At 38.8% G+C, this 17,589-nt stretch overlaps 1 protein-coding gene across 2 annotated transcripts; it reads right to left on the bottom strand.

Annotated features, from left to right (window-relative positions):
* Positions 1–758: 758 nt before the first annotated feature.
* On the bottom strand, positions 759–17,569 carry TMEM106B (transmembrane protein 106B). 2 transcript variants are annotated; one of them, XM_064411238.1, is made up of 8 exons: positions 17,433–17,569; positions 14,125–14,346; positions 11,385–11,448; positions 9,946–10,105; positions 9,004–9,144; positions 8,854–8,903; positions 7,241–7,294; positions 759–6,501 (listed from the first exon to the last, which is right to left on the bottom strand). In XM_064411238.1, exons 2-8 carry the CDS (start codon positions 14,342–14,344, stop codon positions 6,363–6,365), a joined length of 828 nt encoding a protein of 275 aa, XP_064267308.1. In that variant the 5' UTR covers positions 14,345–14,346; positions 17,433–17,569; the 3' UTR covers positions 759–6,362. The 2 variants fall into 2 exon arrangements, with proteins under 2 accessions (XP_064267308.1, XP_064267314.1); XM_064411244.1 differs by lacking the exon at positions 17,433–17,569 and adding an exon at positions 15,014–15,073.
* Positions 17,570–17,589: the final 20 nt, after the last annotated feature.

Below are 17,589 nucleotides of genomic sequence, written 5' to 3'. Positions count from 1 at the left end.
ATTTGTAACATTTGAGTATTATGAATGTTCTGAATGTTCCAAAGTCATGTTCTTTGTTGGCCAGTTTTCAAAGATTCGGGTTTTCCAGCAATAATGCTCCCTTAAAGCAACTTTGCAGATAGGTTTAACTGGGTCTGTCTGGGATGGAGTTAATTTTCCTTACATCATCCCTGCCATACAGCTCTGTGTTTTGGGTTTGTGGATAAAACAGTGCTGATAACACACCGATGTTTTGGCTCATGCTGAGTCGAATTCACACAGCACCAGAGGTTTCCTTTTTCATTGCCTCTTCCCCCCTTGTGTCTGCCCAAACCTGCAGGGCCTAGGCTGTGAGTCCTTAAGAAGCTGGGAGGGGACACAGCCAGGAGAGATGCTCCCAGCTGACAAAAAGGCTATTCTACATGGGATCATGCCCAGCAATAAAACCTCAGGAAAAACAGAAAGGAAGGCTAATCAGGGTTATGGGGTTTATCTTCCTGTTGTAAATTATTAAATACATTTAATAAATTTAATAAGGAAATACATTTATTTTGTTTTGCTTGTGAACACAGCTTCGCTTCTTGTATTAAAATGTCTTCATCCTGACCCAAGTTTCCTTGCTTTTGTCCCAGTTCTTTCCACCATCCTGCTGGGAGGGAGGAGTGTAGGAGCAATGGCGTGGGGGCTCACCTGATGGCCAACCCACCACAACTGCCCAAGTCTGGACTCAGTTGCTTCAGTAGTTCAGTGAGACAACACTAATTCATTCACATATGGTGTTCAGCTTTCAGATACTCAAGTTTATTACAGGCTTAACACAATAAAACATAGTATAAAAAAAGTAGATTGCAAAGTCTTCACATCATGGAATGCCAAGTTACAAAAATTGAAGTAATATCCTTGAAAATACATGAAAGCTAGAGGGAAAATATGGTGAGATAGAGGGAAAACTTGTGGGAGACAGGGAAGAAGGGGAGAAAAATACTAAGTCAGTTAAAAAAAAATATATACGTGATCCAAGCTTTTAAAATAGAAAATTTAATATAATTCTTTGAGTCAAACAATCCTGTCTAGAAACATATTCATAATAAGGTTAGGCCCAGATTTTGAACCTCTGAATAACAACATCCCTTGCGCCCCAGTTAGCTTACGTTAACATAGCTTCTGTGTCCTACAAGTCATTCCAAAATACTCTTTGACTTCTAGAGTGTTTATCATGCTTTACTGGATAGATTGTTTGCTACACACTTACAAGAACATCTTAAGTTACAAAAATAGTTATCACCCATTAGTATTTCTATACATATCTCAAGCTATTATATGCACACTCTGTACATTGGATGTTAACAGCAGTTAAATTTGCTTCCTTAAAACAAACAAAAGAACTAAACCACAGTTAGTCAGACCCAAAATACTCAGGCACCATAATACACCGACATGTGTGGTACTAAACATCCCTGCCCATGCAAAGCAAAAGCAGTTTCAGTACCCAGGAAACACATGCATCCAAGCTGTAGGACCCTTGTGATGGCTGGAGGAGGAGAGTATGAGGATCAGGATGTTACTCCCACTGAACAGTCTCCCACTAGACTGAAGGGCTCTCCACACATGTGCAGATCCCATGCAGACTGGTTTTCCTGGCCAACAGGCCTGCCTACCCATGGAAAAGCAGATTCCCATGGCAAAAGCTGTAGGTAATAGAACTACCCCAAAACACCCCTCTGGTAATGATCACAATTCACCTAAAATAGGTAGGTGACTTCTGAAGTGGAACAGACATTGCGTTTTGCCACAGCCAAATCTTTGTTCTCAATATCTTTTGGCTGGGATCTATTCCTCCTTCCCTGGGCCAAAATAAAAAAAGGAGACTTTTTGGTGTGACCAGGGCCATCACTAACAAATATTTTGCTGGTTGCAAGTAGTACATTGCTGAAGTATATTGGTTGCACTTGCTTTATTTATCCTTCCCTTTCAGTAGAGGAAAGCCTGGAAGAATTACTAGGGTCGTGTCATTTTAGACAGGCAAGTGTAGTTCATAGTTGTTAGAGGTACCACTGCTGGTCTTTCTCATCTCTTAACTCTGCAAGTGCAATTCAGCTGAAGTGAAGCTTCCTGCAGCTGCCCAGCTCTGGAACAAGTCACCCATTTCAGAAGGTGCTGTCTGGGAACAGACAGATGTCTTGCTATAGATTAGCGGGGTGGGAGGAAAAACAAAACCACAACTACCACCCCTGAAAAAAAAAAAAAGGAGGAAAAAAGAGGGAAACCTTAAATGCTGAATAACACTATCTCCCTTTTAGCATTTTCTGAATATAGAAATTTCTTTTATACCACTCCAAGCACCATCCTTTCCATCATGAGGGCACAGAACTTCAGTCAGGTTAAAGACCCTCATGGTTTAATCCAAGCACTTAGAGGTTTGGTGTTTAAATGGCTCCCTTTATAAACCACATGCTAAAAAGCCCAGCATGTTTGCAATGCACTATTATGAAAAAATATATTCACTACAGAAGTTCAAGGACAATTTGAAGCAAAGTCAACTAAAACATGTACTCAAATCTGCCAATATCAGGCTGCAAAATATAAACACTAAAATGTTAACATCCAGGTCATGCACACATCAGAAGTGCATTAAGAACTTCAAAGTTACACCACAGAGAAAAAATATACTTATGGTTTGTCTTCACAAAAGATTAGGAATTAAGCAACCATCCCTATGACATTGAGATGAGTAAAGAAATTATGAATTAACTTCTACAGGCTTTTTCCCACAACAGAAATTCAGAAATGTCAGGTATTTCATCTTTTAATAAGGCTGCTTCCCTTTAAATCTCTCCAGATAGATATTTGATGATTAGATCTTTGATGGTTTGGATCTTGGATGGTTATTTATTAATTCTTTTATTTTTAAAGCAGTATATTTGAAACGTACAATAACTTTGTTCTCCAATGGTCAAACAGTCAACATTCTTACGCATTTAAGTGTTCCATACTTCAGTTAAATTTTTGAAATTTTATAGTTATTTTAAACAGAATACATTAAGCTGATTTTCAATAGTGCCATTACAGTGCAACATCCGAACTATATTTCTTACTGTTTTCAGAAATAACTATCAGAGCTTCTATTTTAAAGTGCAACAGGTTTTGGCAAAGGAATTGCTACAAAATATTCAAGTGAAAAGAATTCTACCAGAAATACACACACTGCAATATCAGCATAAAGGTATTTGATAGTGTTTGAAGAAAGAGGAAGATATGAATGAAATATGAATCAGTTCAGAAAACACACATAAAAAAACCCAGGAAAAAAACCCTTTAATTTTTCAAGTTGACTTTCTGGAGAGAATTCTATTTATTGATTTACAACTGAACTGAAAGGCTTGCCTTTTTTATTTTAAGATCAAGATAAAACGAATGTGAAAAACAAAAGGTCTGGCACTTGGATCTATACTGATACCTTGTTTACAAAGTTATACAAGTTAATAGTGAGTTCTCTTGCTCCTTTAGCATGTTTCCAAGCTTGGTCACATAAAGCAAGTACAAGTTAAATAGTCACAAGATGTTTACCTGTTTATCTGATGAGATGCTATATTAAAATCAGTAGATAAATTGAAATACTTGCCTTATTTGGTTAGTAATATACTGACAGTTGTGCAAGGGAATACTAGCACTTGGAACCTTAAGCCCTTTATTCTCCCATTATTGATTTAATTTGAGAATTCAGTGGGATTTTTAACCCAGTTTGTTTCTTAAGATGAGAACTTTTCATCATTCGGTAAGTCTATCACAAATTGATGTTTAGATATCCTAGATTAAAATAACCTGAGTTTTATCCTCTCTCTTCTGACACATACATGGAAAGAATGACTCCACTCAATTCTTTAATTTAAATCAGAGAATTCCAAGCACTTCATGCAAGGTTAAGAATCACAGATTTAAGTACTGATTTTGCTCAGCATGTCCACCAAAATTTCTAAAGCAACTTTGAGTCTCAACATTACATGAAGTGTAACTTAACCCCGCCATGCTTGTGCAAAAGCAGCATTGACTACTGTCACCAAATAATTTGATCTTTGTGCCATTCCAGTTATTTTAGATTACTTTTCACCCTTGGAAGAAAAATTTGGTTTAAGTCAATATAACTATCTGCCTACAGTTGTTTTCTTCTTTTTCTATTTCAAAAACCACAAACAATAACCCCCAAACAAAAACAACACTCCAGTGTGTAAATATTTAAGTCTAGAGGAAAAGAGCCTGTGTCACTTGCTGGCAGACTTCAGTTCTGATATGATTTAAACCAGAATTCTCTCCTTACTTGCCATTAACAGCATATCTTTCTACAACAGGTATTATGAGTTTACCACTCTGCTTCTAGCCAGCTCCCCACTCTCCTGGTCTTTAGCTATCACCTGTATCTTTTCAGGCTATCAGACAAGCTTATAAATGCATTTTAGCAGCTACAGGACTGAACCTCATCTAAACTCTAGAAAGGTGAGTCAGTTGTGGCCTAGTTTCCCTCATGACTGTGAGCTGTAATAAAGAATATTCACTTTTAAGAGCCCAAAATCAAGAATAATCTTTGGAATATAACTACAATAAGTAAACTCAATTGACTACTGCAGTTACAGAAATTCTCTAAGGCAGAAGATGAAGTCTTAATCTTATCAACAACTATATGAAACTGATATATGACAACAGCTATATGACAGTTGAAGTTCCAAAGGTTTTCACAGACTCTAGAGTAAGTGCTCATAGCAATTCACATGGTGGGGGGGGGATTTAGGGGTTTATTATGGTTACTTAATGTCTCTTAAATCAGGGGTACATCACCCACATTTTTCCCCACCCCCCCCTTAGGTCCATCTAAGAGAGGACAGCAAATAAGAGAATAATGTAGACATCTATCTTTACTGAAGCACTGGGGCATCAGAGATTGTTAGTAGCAAGTTACTCAGAAGCCTTTTTCTATTGTGTTTTTTGCCAATTCATTTCGTGTAGCTTATTTCCAGGAGATAGGCAGCAAAAAACCAGTAATACCTATTTAAAAAAATACATTTTTCATTACAATGCAACAGTCTCAACAGTACCTACTTACAGCTGCATCTCACCTAATTCAGAAATAAAACAATCCTGATCTAGCTAATTAAAAAATTAACCCTCAGAACAGTCAGCCTTCAGGAGTCAAACAACTTTGGACCCAAAGTTTATAATCATCATGATTGACAATTACCCTAGAAATTCACATGTGCAAACTGTGCTACAGAAACTATTTTGTGCTGTCAGTCAGTAATCTCACAATTACATAAGCATTTACTCCTACAGAAAGAATTGCTTCATCTTCCCTTAGATAACTTTGATGTGACCATTGAGTGCTCTGGAGGTACAGATAACTACTGCATTTGCTTACTGAGCCTGCGCGAGAAATGAACACAACCCAACACATTAACACTTAAAAGTTGCTTAGGTACATAATATATTAAAACAGTAAAAATCACAAAAATTTACACCAAGCTCTCCAAACCCATGCTCAAAGTTGCCCATCTAGTTCCAAATGCACAATCTTGATTTTAATACCTGTTCTAAAAAGCTCACTAAAAAACAGACTAGTAAAGTCTTGTTTGTTTTCTAGAGTCTTGTATTTTTCCTTGTCAGTAATTGTTGTGGGGGTTGTTTCTTTAAATCTAACAATATATATTCTCCTTATAACATCCCAGAGGTATCAAGAGGGAATATGAATGAAAATATGCCAGATTCTAGAAACTGCACATTCAACTATAGTGTCATCCAAGAGAGCTTTCCTGGCTTTCATAGACTGCATGTCACCTCTAACCATGGACAGCAAATAAAGTGTAGAATCCCAAAATAAAGAACTACTGTCACTGGGTTACTAACAAAAATTTCATACCCAGATATCTCAAAGTAATCTTGTTATTTAAGTAGTAACATTCCATTTTCAATAGTCAAATATCAAGAACTGAAGTATAAACTGAAAAATTATGAGTATTACTTTTTGAAAATGCTCATTAGTGACACATTTCACCTAAACACAGACATACACACAGTTACTCTAAGTTGATGTACCACACTGTAAGGAAAAGTTCCATTTCTGTTCAAGAATCTGATATTCCCCCTCTCCCCCCACCACACAACTTGACAGAAGTGCTTACAGTAACAGAAAGCAAACAGAAGGGGAAAACACAACATTTAACAAGTGCACCTATTTACAATTTGCACCTTTCCCTCCTTGCATCTAAAGTGTACAGATCTCCATGTTTGCTATGCTGTACATCACATGTACTCTCCACTCCATGGAACACCAGTTCTATCCAATGGATCCCTGCAAGCACCAACTGCAGTCATTCCACACCAACCAACAGGTGCTTTTACTGTGGAGGCTGAAGGACATTTAAATATTCTGACTGGCCCAGCTGGTAGGTCGTGTTTCCTCCACAGTCCACATACTGGTATCTCTCCTGGGATATTTGCTCAGGGTGGCCTAAGTACGAGGTTGTCACTGTCACTCTTAAAAAGACAGAAGAGAAGAGATTTTGAGTTTCCTATTCTAAAAATCACCGTGTTTATATTACTAGGGTTATTAAGGAAAAGGTTTTGGATCAAAATATGTTTTAAATAAATTTAAGAACATTACTGATTTACCACTATAGATTTTCTCCATGAAAGACATCTGGGTCCTTTTCCTAAAGATGCTAAAGTTGAGGTTTACTTGTAAAATTTACCACTACAAATAATATTTCTGGTTTGTGATAAGAAAGCAAATGACTAAACAAGCTACAAGCCATGCTATATCTACTCTAAAGATATGCCCTGGTCCCTCACCAATGAAAGACCCCACCATTCTGAAATTTATGTAATGTCACAAAAAAGCACTGTCACAAAGCAGTCGCTGACAGAGTGCTAAAACCATGAACTCCTTCAAGATCAAAGATCTCAGCAAGTTTTGAACAGTGGTTGATACATAAAATAATTTTAAAGTTTTTGAGACATCAGTAGCTCCATGGCTACAGCCCCGCTGCACAGCAGATACAGTAACAATGATTCTCAATCCAGTCTTTACACCTCCAGAACCTGTCAAAAGACAGTTCACTTTCTGTAACTATAAAGCTGCTACACTAAAAAGCAACTTGACTTCATTTTATCTATGATACCAAGTCTCCAGGAATAAGTATTTGAGTACTATGTTAATGAGAATTACAAGGCTTCTGAAGTTGTTTCTCACACATAGGAAGACTACCATACTTACTGCATCATCACTACTATGTTATGTACTTTGATAGATGGTAAAGTACAGAAGTCACTGCAAAAAAGAAGAACAATTGTTAGATTTACATCAAACTTTTCCAGGGTAATTATCTGAAATGCAAGACTTCTAGTTTCAACTGGAAATTCTGCTGTCTGTATACAGAGATTACAGAGCTACTGGCAATGGCAGCAGAATCATTCGCCAGTGACTGTATGCTCACCTGGACCCACTGTGACACACACAAGTCTTACTTTCACAAGTACTGCCTTCACAGGTGCTTGCTCCCATGTAATGCTGAGGACACAACACCAGTGTCCTCAGAAAATGTTCATTCCACCTTCCAGAAGCTAACCAAGGTTAACCAGAGCCACTACATTTGAAGCCTGTCAGTATCACTTTGTCACTTATTTTTTGAACTCATCCACTTCTATATTATGCAAAATAACCTTTAACCAACATACACATATTCCAAAGTCAAGGTTATTGTTCTCTTGCAAGATAACCTTTTCGGACTTACATTTTCTGATACATGCCTACATACCAGCCATAAAGAGCACCATGTAAGTGCATACTTTTAACCCCTGCTTCTTAAATCATTGCTCTTGGTCACAAATTTATCAGCTCTAGAATGAAAAGTACGTGATCAGTGCAGTAAGATTGCTTGGCAGCCACCTACAATATTTTTATGCCTTTGTCATTCTTTCCCCCGGAACCAACAAAAATAAAATATAAAGAGTCAGTGAACTCAGCTTACCCAAATTGTAAGAAAATACAGCATTATCATGAGTTCTATGAAGGCTATTTATTAAGTTTGTTTAATCCTCATGCATCCACAGTGTGAGCAGATTCACAAGATTCAGTGTTTACATAAAGCTAACTTACACACTTTTAAAAGGTGTACGTTAGAGGTTCAACATTTCTGTCAATTTGAAGTTTGTGCCTCACTTAGCATTTCATACCTATTTCATTTTATTTCAACAATTGAAGGCAACAAGGTTTTCTCCCATCCCAAAGAGACTGGCATTCACTAGAACTGCACACAGACCTGAAGCCTCAATAGTTAACTCTTTCTGTTCAGTCTGGACTTCAGTGTAAGAGAACTAAAAGTGGGGTTTGTGACCAAGATATAATGAGGTAACAGTCTGTTGGACAAATGAACTTTCAGGAGCTATGAATAAAACCACTCAAAGGGCAGGCTGTAAACCCTGCTTATTACTGTATACACAACATGTGAAGACAAGCCTCTAATTTGTATACCACTAAATACAAATTTCCTTCTACTGCAGAGAAAGTTGTGGGAAAGTTATTAGAGAACTTGTTAGGGGAACACACCTGCCCTTTCACCCCTAAAGCAGCAGTTCTAACTAGTGCCAAGTCCTAAAATACCACAAAAGAGATACCATTTAAAGGGTATACAGCCAGGTACAGCAAGCCACTATATGAAACTAATCAAGCAATTGTGATTTACCTATCTTGCAGTACTACTGAACTTAAAGAAAATGCCCCAGCATCTCTTCAAACAGATTCCTGCTAACTTTGGAAAAAGTTATTTTTAACAGCACTGCAACTTTTAGTAAGATTCATGTGATATTTAAAAGTGAATGAGTACTTACTACATGTAGCTCATTTCATCTTGTATGACTGTGGGCACCATATAATCAATCTAAAAAACAACCACAATAAAAAAGCAATGAAAACACCAGTAAGTAGATTTATATATGAAGATTAACACATGTTTAACTTTGAAAGCCTAAGCTACTCACCTGTTTCATATCCAGTGGACCAATGTTGGTAATGTTGTTTAACCGTGCTTTGCCAATAACTGTTTTTGAAAACTGAACTTGGGCTGTGATATTTGCCACTTCAACAGAGTAGTAGTTGTTATTCGTTATATTAAGTGTGTTCTGAAAAAACAAACACAAAACAGTAACACCTATCCATTCTGTGTATCTCAGTGAGCAAGCATTTTGAATCTTGTGCATGAGACAGTAATATCAGAAATTCTGCAAGCAGATTTTCCTGCCTGTGAGGACTGCAGAGAGGAGTAGGGTCACTATCACTTCTGAGTTTGTTTAGTGAATATACTGAGTAACACAAACTTCTGCACAAACTTTCCTGGTAACAACCCTCCACTTCAAATATTGCATTTCTTCCTATCCTCAATTATTCCTTCCAGGAAATTTAGCTATCAAAGGACCTCTTTCTCCCATGGCAGCTTTGCTTTATTTAAAATGAAGTACTCTAACAAAAGTTTTTAGGCAAACCTGTATGAAGGTCACTACAAAGAAATCAAGAACTATCTGGGAAGAGCTCCTTTAAGTTTTAAGGCGGATAAGAAAGTATTTTTTCTTGACACCAATTTTGACAGAGGCATAATACCAAGGAAGTAGCAAATAGCATTCCTACATACACACACTACATTTCAGACATATTCCAAAAGTAACACTGATAACTCCAAAGTTACTGTTCCTTTGAAAACAGAATACCCAGTGTCAGCTTGCAACTACATACATGTCTATTAGCTACAGCTGCTGGAACCAGCCACAGCAGGCTCAGTTACATTTTTCAAACTGGTCACCAACTCTAGTTCTTAAGGCACCAATTAAGCTTTTCAGCCAGACCACAGTTTCTACATACATTAAACTCCCAAAGCAGTATCTCCTGATGCATTCATGCATTACAAACACCCAAAAAGTCAGACTTACTGTAATATTGAGATAGATTATCCGTCTTTCCTGTTCGTAAGTGACATAAACCGACTTCACACCAATGTACTGAACATCAATTGAGCGAGGAAACAAGAAAAATACAGCCAGTCCAGAGAGTAGTAAACACACAGTTACAGAAGCAGTCACATAGAGCTTTCTGGAGGAAAAAAAAAAGCACAATTCAGAGTCAAAAGCACATTAAAAAACAATGACATGCTATTTGAAATTATAAGGAGCAGGACTAGTGAATACAATTAATTCATTATTAGAAGCTAATTCCATTAGCTTCTAAAAAGGGAAAAAAACCCTATGCTGTACTTCACTTAAACAGCTGTTACTCTTGCATAAATATCAGAAATCACATTTCAAACCATGTGGTTATCCCCACACTTGTAACTTGCAAAGGAAAATGGAAGAGGTAAATATTTATGTGCTTTGAAACAAATCCGCTTCCTCTTAACATTTATTTATAGCACAACTTCCATCATTTTGCGGAAGTCTCACAAAAAACACCCAGACCACAAAATAAAGCTTGTATGACAGAGAATCCTGACTTCCAGGGAAAGTGTTAGGACTTCAGCTAAGGAGCAGGAAATTCACAATCAAGCTAATAGAAATGGGTGTGTGTGTGTGGGTGTGGCTCTGTGTGTGTGCATAGGAGGGTGGGGTGGTGGTAGTGGTGTGAGAGATAATAAAAAACTCTCCACAAATAAAACGATCTACTTCAGCTCCAATTTTGTCAAGATTTGAACACTAAAGTAGTATGTTTCATATTTGCACTACCATTACGTCAGATATATTATCCAGAATAGTATTACGTGAAGCTAATATATTTCTTTTACCTGGCACTCATTTCTGTTTACTACAAAAATATCAAAACATTAAAAAAAAAGAAGTAAAAACCAAAACATGTCAGAAAGAAGCCCTGAGGATTGTCGTGAACCCCCTAAGTAGATCCTAGAAAAAAAAAATTAAATATGCTGCATCATAAATTGTTGATTTTTCTAGCTGCAAAAATCAGAATGTTACAAATTAATTTAAGGTGACTTATTTTGTAGTAGTGGCTCAAAGATGTTACTGATTAACTCTAACAGTGAAGATGTGTCTGCTTAGATCAATTAGGATGTTTCAGAGATTAAGACATACATCATTATTGTAAACATGAATAGGTCATACAGTATTCCTTAGCTTTGTACTTAGCCAAGATGTACTGTGATGGAAGTATGCACACTTGTTAATAAATAACTCATCAAGAGTTAGAGGTTAAGGCTGATATTACCCACAAGCCCTGTTCTTCCAATAATGAATGCAAGGAAGCATTCCACTGATTTTTTTTCTTGATTCTTCTTATTGCCATCCCCTTTGAATTGTTGAATTTTAACTAGAAGAGAATAATTAACTGTAGATTCAGGTATCACAAACAGCTATTGACTTACGTTCTTCTTGGCCTCAGTCTCTGATCACTGTATGGAATTAAGGCTACCAGCTGATTTTCCTGCCCTGGAAACAAAAACACCCTTTCAGAATTTAAACAAAGAATAAGTGTTGTTGCAGCTCTTCAAACAAAGAGTAACCATTACAACTTAGTGGCACCAAAGAATAAACACTGAAGATAAACATTTAAATTCCAGATAAGGACCCAGGTCGAATGCTACTGTAGCTATGTCACTTTCTGAAATAAGAGCATGGCTTACACAACATCAAGATGAAAAAACACGAAGTCCACAAGGACCAAAACAGCAATAAATTCTGCCTCTGTGCTGCACACATGACCAGAGGCAGTATTGCCTCTGGCACCACTTCCTGGAGAAAAAGCGATGCAGAACAGCTCTGAGCTATTTATACCAGACCATATGAACTCATGGGACAAAACATTCAGAAGCTTAGGCAGTAAGAACTGATCCAGAAGGCATTCTGCATGTACTCTTCTGAAAAAGCAGAAGTCAGGTTTGGTTAAAAAACCCCAAAAAAAATAAGCCCAAAAACAAGCCCTGAAACAACCAAAGCTAACAATACAGGTGATCTGGGCAACACAAGCAATGCACACACTGCATTCTGAAAATCAGGAGTATATAAAACCATATTTATCATGGTGCTGCTGAGCTGCAGCATCCTGGAAGTCAAAATAAGTATCTACTGGAATTTTTCCATGGAAGTTGTGTCACTGGACAGCATTTTTATAGGGAGTATCTTAACAACAGAAGTAAAGAGCACATGCAGAGATGAGTAGTTGAAAATACGTGTACTACATCTGCCAGTAGAGCTTTTGTTATTTGTTGTGGAACTGTATGAGAACAGAGGCCTCAAGGCCAAGTCAGACCTGCAATTTTTAAGCCAAACGCAGAATTTGATCAAATAATCACTTAGCTAATCAAGCACTTGGCATTGATTCCATGCTGAATCACTAAGCTAAGCAAAACATGCTAACCAAGCATACAGTAGCATGCAAAACATCAACCTTCTAAAAAGCCTCTACCAATTTAAAACACATCTTCATCTCTACTTCAATGAAGCATCCTCCACCTTTAAAAAAATATCAGTCCTCCTTTCATACATCACACTAAAAACTAAAGCTGCCCAAGTAACAAAACAGAAGTTCATGGATTTATTATAGTTTAGCCATCATATCGTATTAATTATAACCTTACTAGTCATGCTATCATTCTTAATTTTTCCCCTCTCCCCTCAAATGACCTCCAAACATGACATTTTTTCTTTAAAATATTAAGGAATGATTACAAACCTCTTAGCTCAAATAACTAATTTTAAGTTCTAAGTTTAACTACATTATTTCATTAGAATGTATAGACAATGTGCATGGCTTTATAGTTACTGCAAAATCTTTAATAAAATAATTAACTAACATTTATTTAAGTACTACATCCAAGAAGCTTTTGAACATAGAAATCCTGCTATTTCTGCACTTTGAGTAAAACATGCTATTGATATTAACAAGCATTTCAAGTTAACAGAACAAACTTTTTTACCCTTTCTGGCTAAGGTAATTTTTAGTTTTATAGCTTTTCCAGGTGTGAAATTTGCTGAATTCAGAGGTACTCCATGAATACATTGTAATAGAAAGTCTAACAGCTAAAACACAAATCTCCTGTGGTATTTGCAACCATTGAAATATTTTATGCTCCCTGGTCCTTCTACAAAGGTGAGATGCAAGTGTTTGAGAACTGTGTCATAACCTAATCTCACTGAAGCACAACATGGCACAGACATCACTCAAGTTTCCTGAGCTGCTGCTCAAAATCAGTTCCAAGAGATTTTACACCCAATAACCTATTTTGGATAAGAGGTCTGGCAAAGGCAAACTCAAACATGAAATCATGTCATCAGCTTTTCCCCAGTCAAAGGGAAAATCTCACAGCTGAAGCAAAATGCTGTGCCTTGGCCCACTTGGCTCTCCTTCTGCCCAGTTTCATATATCCTGTGCTCTCCTTTCACAGGTCTCTTCATAAATATTTAGGCAACTTATCATTTAGGACAGAAGCAAAACAAAGGAGCATGTTGTACCAAGAGGAAAAGGAAAGGATGAGGGCAAAGCAAACAAAACAGTTAGGTATGGAGACTAAGGCTGTGTACCCTGGTCCTTCCCAAGGCAGGCAAAGAGTCTATATATTTTCAACTCCAAGCTGGAATTATCCACCTAGCAAGCACCAGTGGAACAAAAGCAGGATAAAGGAAAAAAAGGGACACTGGCAGCAGTGAGGGCAAAAAAATTCATTATAAATCAGGGAAGAGGTGCTGCAGCCCAGGTCTACTTTTCCATCTCTGTATTTGCAGCCATTTTTGCAGTTATGTATTGATTCAAATAGTTTAAAATAGGTAGTTGAAAAAGGTGCAATAAAATGTCATAAAACTAAATGTTTGCTAATTTAACTTGGATGAGCTATGGTTATGTGTGAATTCAAAGCTGAGGAGGAAGAAACAGTTGCATAGTACAAGACAAGAGGAGACCCAAGTTGTAACAGCCAGGTGTAACAGATGACCTGATTTGTTACACTCATCTAGTGTAACAAAATGCTTAGTTGCTGAAAAAGAAGTCAAAGATGAGAAAACTTCATCTTGACTTGAAAAAGCTATTTGTTATGAATTATTACAACTGCATATGGTTATGATGTAAATTTATAGAATAAAAAAAGAAAAATAATAAATGAGGAAACTTACCTCGTGGAATTCTTCCTGTTCCTTGGCAGGTTGGGCAGGTGACACTGTCCCTTCCTGTAAATTCCACATAGGGAAACTGAGACACATCTCCACATCTGCTGTCTTCATTGTGCACTTCTGAGTGAACTAAACCATTCCTCACGTTATCAGACACTGAGCTTCCATCATAGCCATCTTCCTTGCATGTATGCATAGGCAGGTGAGAAAGTGATTTTCCCATGTCTAAAAAAAAGTCAGAAGGATGTTTTCAGGGAGAATGATTCAAACATGGCTTGCATTTATTCCTCTGCACCAGGTAACTGTCAGTGTGTGGCCACAGTCTGACAAGACTCAGTTCTCCTTTGCTCAGATCCCTTAAGACCTGCAAAGCCTGCTCAAGCTGGAGTCAATCTCAAACTGTAAAGAACCTGAATTAACTGGGAGCTTTGTTCAGATTCTCCAGTATGCACAGGTTAAAAGCGGATCGATGAGAGACACTGTTAAAGTTAGAAGAGTACAACTGCAGACAAAAGGTGCAACAGCTTTTCAAAGGATTGTTAATGTACAGGCTTTAACACAACACACTAATCCTTGTATTATTAAAAAAAAAATCAACACTGGGCCATAGAAAGCAATTTTGAGTAAATTCTACACACATGACAGACCAAATTTTAGTCAATTTTTTAGCCTGGACTTGTTTTGAGAACATAGAATTGGCTGTTAGTTTCCAAGCTAGACATATAGATCACCTGGTATTCAAACTGATGATTCCCTTTAATTCAAAAGAGGACTAGTTCACAGGGAAGTAAAGTGGAAATTGGGAGTTACTTAAACATAGCAGCTGCCAATATATAGCATTTATAAAGACTTGTTTAAAAAAGAGTATCACTCACGAAAACATTTTTGTTACCTGTGTGTATTTTAATTTTTCCTCATTACAGCAGCTTTTCAGCCATGACACTGAAAATACCTTGAAACACAGAACATTTGAAATTAAACTCTGTAAAGAAGTGCAGTAAGCAGAAATGCCCCAGTTTGAAACATGTGGGGAAAAAACCTCAAAGAGAAAAAAAAATAAACCTCTACAGCAATGGCACTTAGTTGTTCAGGTGATCCACATAACCCATTTCAGTTACTTAACACACAGAGACAGCAGTCACTCAATTCATCAGTATTTTGAGGAATAAAATTGATTAAAATTGATTGACTAATCAACTGATGAATCAACTGATCAATTGATTAAAAAAGAATATGCAAAACTTCACTGTTTTTTTTTTTGTCCATTAAGAGGTATTTTTAGAATGGCAGTTAGGAATTATCATGCTGGTTCACTAAAAGGAAGCCCTGAGAGGAAAATTAAAAGAGAAAAATAAGTCAGACAATTTTAAACCAACAACTCAAGACAGAACAGAAATATCTCAATACTGATGACAGTGCAAACACAACATGAATTCATTACATTGCCACAAATGCTAGGTGATCGTGGGAGAAGGAAAGTAAGTCAACAAATGCCAACTAGTCCCAGTTACTGCTCTAGCAAATATGCAGGATTGTTTTTTTCACTTATGTCATTAAACCCTTAGAAGCAGGAAAGCTATTTACCCTTCTGCTGCTACAGAACTTTTAAAACATTCTAAGTTTGGGAGCTATTCAATAATGGAAATTGTTCAACTGAAAATTAAAACTACTGAGCTATTTAAAAAAAAAAAAGTTCTGAAAAAGCTGCTGACACTGTTGACAATTATTTCACATGGGGTTTTTGTTTACTTTTCTCCTTGCAGCTGACCTACAGCCTTCAAGCTAAGGAACTTGAGTCTTGCAGCTTAGGCAATAGCTGTCACAATTACAGATCTGAAAGCTTAGGGATCATGCTGTTCTGCCACCACTTCATCCAACACCCACTGACAACGGAAGTGCACCTTCTAGTTTTAGCTTCTTCCAGAAGGGAAAGTTCACACACTGCCTGATCACACTGTGACATGAACCAAAGTGCAGCAGGCAAGGATGCCTGGGAACTCCTTTCAAGAGCACATCCTTTATTTGAATTAAAGTACTAAAGCAGGTGCATCCTCCAATACCAAGTGTACCTGAGCTTCAATAATTGAATTTAATGGTGCCAGAGACCAGGGAGAAACGTCTCAGTTCACAAAGACGAAAACACAGAACCATCTTCAAGCAGAACTGGATTCACCAACATGATTTTTCCCCTAGCCAAGTCTGAACCTTATTACAGCTGACCACAAATCAAAAACATGTTGATTTTTTATCCAGCACTTAGAGGCTAAACAGTAGTGACTCTGACAATATAACATCTCTCTAGTCACAGCTTCCATGCTGTCACTAAAGTCAAGAACACCTCTGCTTTGGTGCAGTCTCCCTTGCAACTGATGGTTCCCCTTGAACCTAGCTGGGGTTTCCGTGAATTCACAGTTAGTTAAAATGGGTTCAGAAAATTAAAGATGCGACAAGTGGCTTTTGTTTACGACCGCACCCTTCAACTTGCTAAGCACTGCAGCACAATGGTACATGGACAAAACACAGTGTCACAAGACGGACTGAACCACCACATCCTGAGCTACATGCAAGACTAGAGAAAACAACTCTGTTTATAAACTCAGTGAAACTTTATAGAGTCAAACTAAATTGTTATACTTCTCCAGCAAGTTAAGCTGATGTTCTTACCCTTTATATACAAACGTATAAACCTGAGATTACAAACCTACTTCTTTTAAATACAGCAATAGATTTCGAATCGCAACCACCCCGCCTACCCCGTCAGCTGCACCTTAGCCTCGAACATCACAAGCTCCTGCGAAGCAGAGCAGGGCAAGGCAGGGACTGAGCAGCCACAGGCTTGTCCGGCTCGGGCGGGCACGACCAGCGCTGCCCTTCCCACGTTACACACCCACGTCTCGGACACTGCCTGAGCGGTAAACCGTGCGCTGCCAGATTAAAGGAGTCAAAAATGCCGGGGTTTAGAGATTTTCTCAGCGCTAGCTGCTCTCACAAACATGGCGAAGTTTACAGCCGGCAGGCTTGGACCACGGCCCGGCGAGCTCGGCTGCCCGGCCAGCCCCGGTGCCCGCTCGGCCTGGGGTGGTCTGGGCGCAGGAGCCGTCCCGGGGCAGGGGCAAGGCAGGGCACGGCAGGACAAGGGGCAAGGCAAGGCCGGGCCAGGGCAGCTCAGGCCCCCGGCCCCCCCATCCCGCCGCGGGCCTGCCCAGGCCCCGCCGAGGCCCAGGGGCGGCCGCGGCGACCCCCGCCCGGCGCGCAGCTCCGCCAGCGCCCCGCGGCCCCCGCCCGCCGCGGGAGCGCCCTTCCGTCCCCACCTGCGGCGCGGGTGCGCGGGCCGGGCCGGGCACGGCACAGCGGCAGAACCGGAGGCTCCGGAGCGACGCAGCTGCCGGCGCTGAGCCCCGGATCGGGCGTGTGCGCAGCCGCGGGGCGGAGCCGGGCCCAGCCCGCGCGGCCCCGGGCGGAGCCGGC

The sequence above is a fragment of the Passer domesticus genome, chromosome 1 (genome assembly GCF_036417665.1).
Source record: "Passer domesticus isolate bPasDom1 chromosome 1, bPasDom1.hap1, whole genome shotgun sequence".
Lineage (NCBI taxonomy): Eukaryota > Metazoa > Chordata > Aves > Passeriformes > Passeridae > Passer > Passer domesticus.
Note: the sequence above shows the minus strand (reverse complement) of the source record. Positions and strands in the feature narration are given on the sequence as shown.